Here is a 10,918-nt window from a genome sequence, read left to right as displayed (position 1 = left end):
CAACGGCTCGATACCAGTCGACTGATAAAACTAGCAGTCGACTGCTCCACACTGGCTGAGCGAACAGAAGCATTCTGTTCGCTCCCAGTCGACTGCACCAGTCGATTGATGAAACATGCAGTTGACTGGTACCGAGTACACTCTCTCACAGCACTCGGGCCCTCACCCTTACGACTCATTTGACGCTTCCTTCGCAGCCTTGACCTTTTGCCTTCAAGCCTACTTCCTCTTTGGCTCTCGTCCCTCGGATGCATACAAGCCCGCGGCTCGTCCCCAATGTCATCCTTCGCGTATGCCTCGAAATAGCTTCCCTCGGCCCTTATCCTCGCTGCCTTGTTCACGGTCCCTCGGATGCTCCATCCTTCACCGGACCCGAAGATGTCAACCCGAGTCACATGTGTATCCTGCAGTCCTGCACAACTCAAGTACACATATCAAATACAAGGTGAACCTAACTTAAACCCTTTGCCCAAACATCAAAACACATGGTCCCGCTGACCATTGTAATTGCTCCAACAATATCTTCTATATTTGTCCGTCATCTAGTTCTACGGTACTTAATCTCTCTCGATCTATGAATCTTATTCTCAAATTTATTTTACATTTTTCAGATATACTCATAGTGTGTGTGACCTAATAGGTTTCCGATTATGTTGGTTATCTATAATTAAGCATTAATTATGGATAAATCATGAATGACATCTAGTAGTACATCATGATCCCTAATTAACTGAAAAATCATAGTTGGTCCCAGAATAATTTAGAACCCTTCAGTAGATATGATCATTAGTATGCTTGTTCCTTTCACGTATCTTATACCCACTTGATTCATGACATGATATATGTGTTAGTCCCCATTAGGATGACTATGTCACACCTAGTCCAAGTAATAATTCATTATCTAAAGAATTCAAATTACTCAAGCATGTGTCCAAGAATATCATCCTCTTGATGTGTAATACTTGGTTAAAGACTTATGAGTAATAATCCTGACAAGAGATCATAGGGTATACGTCTCTTTATAAAAGGAGTAGTAAATCCTCTATAGGTTATTCAAACACCTTCGGATATATTAACTTATACTCAATCATCCCGCACTTGCACCTCCTGGGAGATGATTGCTAAGATGTCAAAGTATAAGCCTTCATAACCAAAATAACTTAAATATCTCAAGTTTAAGGAAACTTACACTCGAGTTGCAATGAGATCTTTATCGACATATAAAGAACCATATAAAGTCTCATAGCAGGCCACTTCCAATGAACTAGTTACCCTTAACTAGTATCCATATGTTAATTCTCAATATCCTAATGTTTTCAGCTAGTGAGCACCGACTACTTGGATAAACCAAAGAACATAACATATGCTAGTCTTACAATTTTGATAATGTCCAATCTCATCAATTCATCAACTAAGAAATATTTTAATACATACATCATTACACATAGAGATATACATATTAATTATGATCCAATCATAATTTCTCTCACACTATGCGTTATGCATTGTATTGTGGACCTTATTAATTGAGTTTAAGATTAATATTATATACATATAAAATACACACTCAATTAAAAAAATTTATTTATCTAATAAATAATATAATATCTAATGTGATTGTCTTAGGACACTATTAAATATAATAATATTTTAGATCGTTTGGTGAGCACTCATACGAACAGATCTATAGTTTTTGCTAGGATGCATAGAATCATATTTTGGCCTAAAAAATGATTTTAGGCAAAATATTAAAGTGACATAGGAAAGAAGGACGCTTGTATAGTAAAATAGTCAAAGGAGCAAGGTCATATAAAGGGATATAAATGGTCTATTTTTGCAAAGAACCATATTTTAAACAATAGTCACTAAAGTGCCAACTAGTAATAGCATAACTTCCCATTTCAGAGATTTGGAATAATCTAGTGTTCGGATTACTATTAAATAAGCATGGCTTCCGTATTATTTTTTAGTAAGATAGAGTTGTTCTATCCAAAAATAGAATATTTTTAGATAAGTGTTATGTAATTGATGGGTTGTTTAAGCTCAGTGTAATGACAATTACTCCTAAAGTTAATAAAATTGCAAACTCTTCAGTTTTTATGCTTGAATCTTCGTGTTTGTGACATAGTAGACTATAATATTTTAACTATGATGTATTGTGTAGATTAATTAATATACAAAGCATACCAACATTCCACTTTGACCCAAAACATAAGTATGAAATTTGTGTTAAAGCGAAAATAACAAGGCTATCCTTTCAACATATTAAAAGGAGCAACAAACCACTCGATTTAATTCACACCAACATGTGTAACTTCAAGGTACGCCGACATGTGGTGGGAAAAATATTTCATCACTTTTGTAAATGATAACATAAAATACTGTTATGTGTATCTTCTCAAAAGTAAGGATGAAGCTATAGAAAAATTTATTCTCTATAAGAATGAGATTGAAAAATAACTTAATAAAAAGATTAAGGTGATTCAAAGTGACCGAGGCTATGAATATATTTCACTGTTCGCTGAGTTATGTGTTCAACATGGGATCAGATACAAAACAACAGCTCCTTATACTCCTCAGTAAAATGGAGTTACTGAGTGAAAGAACTGCACTCTAAAGGAGATGATGAATACTCTTTTATTGAGCCCTAAACTGCCAAAGTTTATATGGGGGAAGTTGTGTTAATAGCTAATTACTTTTTAAATAAGTTGCCCCGAAAGAAAATAGATAAAAACTCTTATGAGTTATGGAATGGAAGGTAATCATTCTACAAATATTCGTTAATGTGGGGTGTCTTACCAAATTTTGATGCCTAATCTAAAAAAGATTAAGATATGACCAAAAAATAATGATTGCATATTTATTGGATATGCACATAATAGTAGTGCATATCGATTTTATGTGTATGAGTCATAAATACCAGATATACTCAAGAATTTGATCATAGAATCGAGAAATGTCTCATTTTTCGAGGATGTATTTCGGTATAAGACCCGAGAGAAATCTAGCTTCTCAAAACGGGCATATAAAACACAAAAGAAGATGATGATGAACCGATTGAGGTTGAGCTCAGATGAAGTAAAAGAGCTTGGGTAAAAAATCCTATGGAATGGATTTTATCACATTAATGTTGGAAGTGAGCCCCACAGTTACTTAGAAGCAGTAAGCTCTTCTAATGGACCTTATTAGAAAAAGGCAATTACATTTGAGATATATTCTATCTTACAAAATCACGCATAGGAACTTTTAAATCTTCCTCAGGGAAGCAAACCACTAGGTTGCAAGTGGATCTTCAAGAAGAAAATAAAATCAGATGACACATTGATAAGTACAATGCTAGATTTGTAATAACATGATACCGACAACAAGAAGGCCTTAATTACTTTGATACGTATTCTCCTATATTGAGAATAATTTTTATTAAAGTATTATTGGCTATCATCACTCTATAGAATCTGAAAATATATTCGATAGATGTAAAGATAACCTTTCTAAATGGGGATTTAAAAGAGGAAATCTATATGAAACAATCTGAAAGATTTTTTATAATAGGGTAGGAAAACAAGGTTTGTAGATTGGTAAAGTGGTTGTATGGCTTGAAACAAGTACTAAAGCAGTGACATGAGAAATTTGACAATGCCATCAAGGAATGTGGACTCAAAATTAATAAATGTGATAAATGTGTCTACATGAAAGTCGCAGAGATTGACTTTATCATCTTGTGCCTATATATAGATGATATACTTATCATTGAGAGTAATGATAAGATAATCAAATCCACAAAAGATATGTTAACTCAAGATTTTACATGAAAGACATAAGTCTAGTTGATATAATTCTATAAATTAAAATACTTATAACAGTAGGAGGACTTGTTCTTAGTCACTCACATTACATGGATAAGATTCTTAATAAATTTATAAAGGGTAATACTATGCTGGCATAAATGCTGATAGATACGAGTCAATGTCTATCAAAGAATAAAGGAGAAAGTATTTCTCAGATAGAGTACTCTTAAGTGATTAGAAGTCTAATGTACTTGATGAATTGTACACGACCAGATTTAGTCTATGTAGTAAGTAAACTAAATAGATACATGAATAATCCCGGTGTTGAGCACTGAAAAGGGATAACAAGAGTACTGATGTACTTAAGGTATATTTGTGAATATGAATTGCATTTATAAGATATCCTGCTATGACAGAAGGATATAGCAATGCGAGTTAGATATCTGACATAAAAGACTCTAAGTCTACAGATGGATATATATTCACTCTAGGAGGTGCAGACATTTCATGGAAATCTTCTAAGTAAATTGTAATAACTAGATCCACTATAGAATCTGAGTTTGTAGCTATTGACACATGTGGTGAAGAGGTTGAATGACAACGATAATTCTTAGAAAATGTTCCTAAATGGTCGAAATTGGTGTTGGTAATTTGCATACACTGTGATAGTCAACTAGCAATTGGTCGGGTATAGAGTCATATGTATAATGGTAAGTCTAGACATATATGTCATAGACATAATACCATGAAACAACTACTCTTAACGGGAGTTATCACTATTGACTATATGAAGTCAAAGGATAACTTAGCATATCTATTAACTAAAGGGTTAAACAGAATGTTAGTTGCAAGTTCATCTTAAAGGATGAGTTTGATGTTGATGAGAAATGTTAGTGTAAAGAAAACTCAACCTATGCAGACTGGATATCCCAAGAACTAGGTTCAAAGGAACAACTTAGCTGCATCGACAAAGTTACTCACTATAGGGGCTGACCCAATAGAACAATGAAGGATAGAGGTAAACACACAACTTTAATAATTCAGTAGAGTAATGTGGAATACTCTTAAGAGATCACCTATATGAGAAAGAAGTGAGGCCAAGAATTATAGGCATAATTCTTAAAATTTCTCACAGAACTAGGAGTGTTCATGGATAAAACTGAACGCACTCATGAGAACTGGGTTGTATTAGGGAGAATCTTAGGTGATATGTCAATACTTACATAAACACCAGAATAGTTTAAGGACATCATGTCTACTATCTACCAGTAAGTAAATAGATCTCCACAAGGAAAGGTTCAAAGGATAAAACATATTTGTCCTGCATTGAACTCAACTGTTGAATATTATCATATACATTGTTTTCATTCATGTGGGGAATTGTTAGAAATGTGAATGAAAAAAGAGGTGGAAAGGAAGAAGGAGACTCCTTTGTGTATGAGTTTAATCCCACATTGGAAGTTTCAAGGCACTGTGGTTGATATATATTGTTGTACATGCATTGATGATTTAAACAAATACATATGAAAAGGTTCTCTCTCATACATGGATATGCAGGGGATGTAAATCTTGAGTCTGAATTTTCACTGAATTAAGTTGATGTATGTGTGAGAGATATATTTAATGATATATATTTATTTTTATATAAAAAAAAAGATGACAAATAATCTAGGGAATTCACAACAAGGGTCATCAAGAAACTATAAGATGCATAGAGAATAAATTATGTCAAAGGTCTAGATCCATCTTGGCACTCAAATCATATTTTGGCTAAAATGTGATTGAGTGCCAAAATCTATCATATAATTCTAAAAATGCAATAGGGGCCACAGAAAAAAATTGAGATGCATGCTAAATTATTTTATAGTTCTAGCTCTCTACTTGGCCTTGGACAATCATTTGGTCGAAAGATAATTGTCTCAATATATGTCATATAATCATTGTAATTCACAAGATAGGCATATTAAAAATATTTTTTAACTTTTATTGAAAATAATGATATAGGTACACTCTATGAAATATGTAATTCATTGATAAACCCACTTTCTAGAAGCCACATTAATGATTCTACCCATCTAGCCATGTAAAAGTATGTAGCTAATGCCCAATTACACTTGCCAATTACACTTGCCTGAGCTAATATCGTCAAACAATATCTACAAGTCTAATAGGTAAACACTAATAACTATTGAACAAAACAATCAAATATGTACAACAAGCACGAATGGTAAAAGAGAGATGTAAGTGTAAAATGGTAGGTTAGGCTTTGTTCTAGGGCTTCAAGGTCCTAATCCAATGCAGATCAACTTCCATGAGACACTAGAGAAATGTAAATGTAAATGTAAATGTAAATGTAAATGTAAAATGGAAGACTAGGGCCCGAGGACAATATAATGAATGTAATGAGGGACCTAAAAATGTCAATGCAAGACCATCAAGAGGAAGATGAGATGAGAGAGAGAAAATTAAATAAATATTTTGCAACAAACATGACTTGTAAATGAGATGGGATAGAGACCGAAGGTAGAGGAGTCATGGGTGGTAATGAATATGCAGTTAGTGTCAGTGAAGTGGGAGGAATAAAATGGGGACATGAGACCACAGGAGGATGTTATAGTAGAGTTGTTCGCACCTTAGAAAATTTTAGTAGGAAATCAATTCGAAAAGAGGGTAATTTGGATAAAACGGGGTGTTATGGGTATCACCGTCCATCCAAAAAAGTACAAAGAAGGCCATTGCTACGAAACTGCAATTTTATATCATTTTGAAATCCCAAAAACGTGTGGACGGCGCGAGACCGTGTGGCATAATGTATGAAATTCCCATTGTACCCCTCTTCTGTCCCCTATAAAGCCCCATCCCCAGCCTCTTCCTCTTCCCCAACAAACCACTGTTAACGTTTTAACAGCCCAGAAGTAGAAAGAGAGGAAAACAGGAGCTCCCCGATTCCTTCCTAAAAAATTCTTCAACAAGTTTTGATTTTGGGAAGGATCCAACGAAAATGGCTGCTTCTTCCGAGATATTAGGATCTTCTTTTCTCCAACAAACTTCTTTGCTCCCTTCTTGGAACTCGCCGCTGTTCCGCCGCGATGAACAGAGCAGGCTCTCCGTTACTCCTCCTCCGAAGCAGAGCAGGAGGAGGAGTTGCAGGGCGGTGCGGCCTCCGCTTGCGGCGGTAGTTATCAAGGAGAGGTTCGTGAAAGTTGAGCGAGAAGAGAAGGCGGTGAAGTTTAAGGTCAGGGCGGCCGTGACGGTGAGGAGGAAGAACGAGGACCTCGGAGGCGCGATCGCTAACCAGGTCGATGCCTTGTGCGACAAATTGGGACGAAGCGTTCTTATGGAGCTCGTGAGCACCGAGATGGACCCAGGTAGACCCCCGATTTCTCCATTGCAACGCTCTGTTCGACGAATTCAAAGCCATCATGCATCTCCGGCATCTAAATTTTCTTTGGATGCAAAACCAGGAACGAGGAAGCCAAGGAGCAGCAACGAGGCGGAGCTGAGGGGCTGGTTTGAGAAGAAGGACGCGAAGACGGACCGGGTGGTGTACGCGGCGGAGTTCACGGTGGACTCCAACTTCAACGAGGCAGGCGCTATCACAGTGCTGAACCGCCACCAGAGGGAGTTCTTCCTGGAGAGCATCGTGGTGGAAGGCTTTGCCTGTGGTCCTATCCACTTTCCTTGCAACTCCTGGGTCCAGCCTTCCCGCCTCCACCCTACCAAGAGGATTTTCTTTTCCAACAAGGTGGGACATCTCTCCCTTTCTCCTTCCCTCCGTCAATCGATCAATTTCCTCACGAATAGGAACCGACAACTCTGTGCCTGCCATCGCAGCCTTATTTGCCGTCGCAGACGCCGGCCGGACTAAAGGAGCTGAGGCAGCAGGAATTGAAGGAGCTGAGGGGCGACGGCAAGGGCGAGAGGAAGATCACCGATCGAATTTATGATTACGACGTCTACAACGATTTGGGCAACCCCGACAAGGGGATCCAGTTCGCACGGCCAGTCCTCGGAGGGGATAAGATGCCCTACCCAAGAAGATTGAGGACTGGGCGAGCCCCGACAACCACTGGTACGACTCCGCTTGCTTATCGTCCGCCAGCGACGTGGAATAACCGAGCACGGACTGATGAAATTAACGGCGCCGGTGTGTAATTTGCAGACAAAGATGCGGAGCGCAGGGTGGAGGATCCGCTGCCCGTGTACGCGCCGCGCGACGACCAGTTCGAGGAGGGCAAGGTGGAGATGATAACGGCAGGAGCCCGAAAGGCTGTGCTCCACAATCTCCTTCCCCTTTTAGTCGCTTCCATCTCCCCTGAGAGCCATGACTTCAAAGCCTTCCACGAGGTGGACAACCTGTTCAAGGAAGGCCTCCGCCTGAAGCAGAGCTTACAAGACCAACTCTTCCACAAGCTGCCGTTGGTCAGCAAGATCCAAGACCTGAGCGAGGCCAAACTCAGATACGATACGCCCGACATCATCACCAGTAAGCAACTCCACTCCACTTGTGTATTCAGATACGCCACTATTCAGCAGCTCATACCAATTTTTAATTACAGAGGATAAGTTCGCCTGGCTACGAGACGATGAGTTCGCCCGTCAGACTCTGGCCGGCATCAACCCTGTCAACATCGAACGGCTTCAGGTAATTCGTTTCGTCCATTCTCGTATACATGCTCCCCAAACGGAAGTGTTGAAAGTTATGGGCATCTAATTTGCTCTGTTTCTTGTAGGCCTTCCCTCCCATTAGCAAGCTAGATCCAGCCATCTACGGGCCACCGGAATCCGCTATTAGAGAAGAACACATCATCAGACATCTCGATGGACTGTCTGTTCAACAGGTAAATCCAACTCGATTCATCCGCCTTTTTGTTTGATCTTGATTTCCTCTGCTCACATGGGATTTTATTTGAAACGACGTATAGGCGTTGGAGGCGAACAAACTTTTCATGTTGGACTACCATGATGCCTACATGCCCTTCCTTGATCGGATCAATGCGCAAGATGGGAGAAAGGCGTACGGAACTCGGACCATTTTCTTCCTCTCGGAGCAGGAGACTCTTAAGCCCATCGCCATCGAGTTGAGCCTTCCGCCTGCGCGAGTCGGCGACAGCAGGGCGAAGCGGGTGTTCACGCCGCCGGTGGACGCCACCAGCTGTTGGCTGTGGCAGTTGGCCAAGGCGCACGTATGCTCCAACGACGCCGGCGTTCACCAGCTTGTAAATCACTGGCTAAAGACGCACGCGTGCATGGAACCTTTCATAGTGGCCGCTCATCGACAGCTAAGCGCGATGCATCCCATCTACAAGCTGCTGAAACCCCACATGAGGTACACGTTGCAAGTCAACGCCTTGGCTCGCCAGATCCTCATCAGCGGCGGCGGCATCATCGAGTCCAGCTTCACTCCGGGCCCAATTGGCATGGAGATCTGCGCCGCCGCCTACCGCCAAAACTGGCGGATCGATCAGGAGACACTCCCCGCTGATCTTATCAAAAGGCAAGTGATCTCTGCCGTTTTAAATCCAATAGGCGCCCCGCTTTCTTGATTGTACTCGCTTGCTATTGCTAATCAACTAATGAATTCCGATACATGGAACAGAGGCATGGCGGTGGAGGACTCGACGAAGCCGCACGGCCTGAGGCTGGTGATCGAGGATTACCCGTACGCCAGCGACGGCCTGCTTCTGTGGTCTGCAATCGAGGAGTGGGTGAAGAGGTACGTGGCGGCGTACTATCCGGACGCGGAGAGCGTGCTGTCAGACTTCGAGCTGCAGAGCTGGTACGCGGAGGCAGTCAACGTGGGGCACGCGGACGTGCGGTATGCGCCGTGGTGGCCGAGGCTGTCGAGCCCCGGCGAACTTAGCTCCTTCCTCACCACCGTCGTCTGGCTCTGCTCCGCCCAACACGCCGCCCTCAACTTCGGCCAGTACCCGCTCGGGGGCTACATCCCCAACCGCCCGCCCCTTCTCCGGCGGCTCGTCCCCACCGAGGGGGACCCCGAGTACGAGCACTTCCTGTCCGACCCGGCCAAGTTCTTCCTCGCGTCCTTACCGAGCCTGACGCAAACGACGACGTTCATGACGGTGATCGACACGCTGTCGACGCACTCGGTGGACGAGGAGTACCTGGGGGAGAGGCCGGACCCGTACACGTGGACAGGGGACGCCGAGATGGTGGAGGCGTTTCACGAGTTCGCCGCGAAGGTGCGGCGGGCCGAGGCGGAAATCGGGCGGCGAAACGCCGACCCAGACAGGCGGAACCGCTGCGGCGCCGGCGTGCTGCCGTACGAGCTTATGGCGCCGACTTCGGGACCGGGGATCACGTGCCGAGGTGTGCCCAACAGCGTCACGATTTGACCCAATTGTCCAAATTATTCTTTTATTTAATGGACGGTACCACTTGAAACCAGAGCAGTTACCATGTGGTCCTACTTTATTAAGATTCCTTGTGCAGGGCGAAAATCATGCTTGCCAATTCACAACGTGTTGAGCAGCTCCACCGGTGGTCGTTGTATTATTTCCCATTGTCATTTGCATCAAGCACAATCTTAACGTGTACATTTTATTGAAAGGAATCTCATTGGACTTGTTCTGCTAAATATTCTTTTGATTGGTGATTATATTTGACGCACAGATTTCACGTGTGAAAGATCAAAACTTAAACTAGACTCGGTGGTTATGGCCTTTGATTATATTTGACGCACAGATTTCACGGCTGAAAGATCAAAACTTAAACCAGACTTGGTGGTTATGGCCTTTCTGCGTCAATGTTCTCAGCATCCATCTGTATTTAAAATTTTTCACTGCAGAAAGGATTCAACATTACCAATAGAATTCCCGACAAAAAAAAAAAAAAAATTAAATTTCATTAGTAATTATTGATAGAATTTAATTTTCATTATACAATACCGACGAAATATTTTTTCCGTTGATAATATCACATAAATTCCTGACGACAATTACATTTCGTCAGTAATAACTTATAAAATTTGATTTATGACTTTATAACTTGGGATTACCAATAGAATTGATATTCCGTAATTATCGACGAAATCTATATTCCTTCAAATACAATTACCGACGAAATATATATTCCTTCGATAATTCAAATGGACTTACCGACGGAATTTA

General features: G+C 41.1%; 1 protein-coding gene across 1 annotated transcript; it reads left to right on the top strand.

Moving 5' to 3' along the window:
* Positions 1-6,671: 6,671 nt before the first annotated feature.
* On the top strand, positions 6,672-10,386 carry LOC121976126 (putative lipoxygenase 5). The gene is made up of 8 exons (XM_042528132.1): positions 6,672-7,156; positions 7,253-7,533; positions 7,623-7,860; positions 7,951-8,274; positions 8,348-8,433; positions 8,522-8,629; positions 8,714-9,285; positions 9,388-10,386. Exons 1-8 carry the CDS (start codon positions 6,790-6,792, stop codon positions 10,142-10,144), a joined length of 2,733 nt encoding a protein of 910 aa, XP_042384066.1. The 5' UTR covers positions 6,672-6,789; the 3' UTR covers positions 10,145-10,386.
* The last annotated feature ends 532 nt before the right edge of the window (positions 10,387-10,918 follow it).

Source organism: Zingiber officinale, chromosome 4B, assembly GCF_018446385.1.
Source record: "Zingiber officinale cultivar Zhangliang chromosome 4B, Zo_v1.1, whole genome shotgun sequence".
Taxonomy (NCBI): Eukaryota; Viridiplantae; Streptophyta; class Magnoliopsida; order Zingiberales; family Zingiberaceae; genus Zingiber; species Zingiber officinale.
This window is presented reverse-complemented; position numbering and strand designations above follow the sequence as displayed.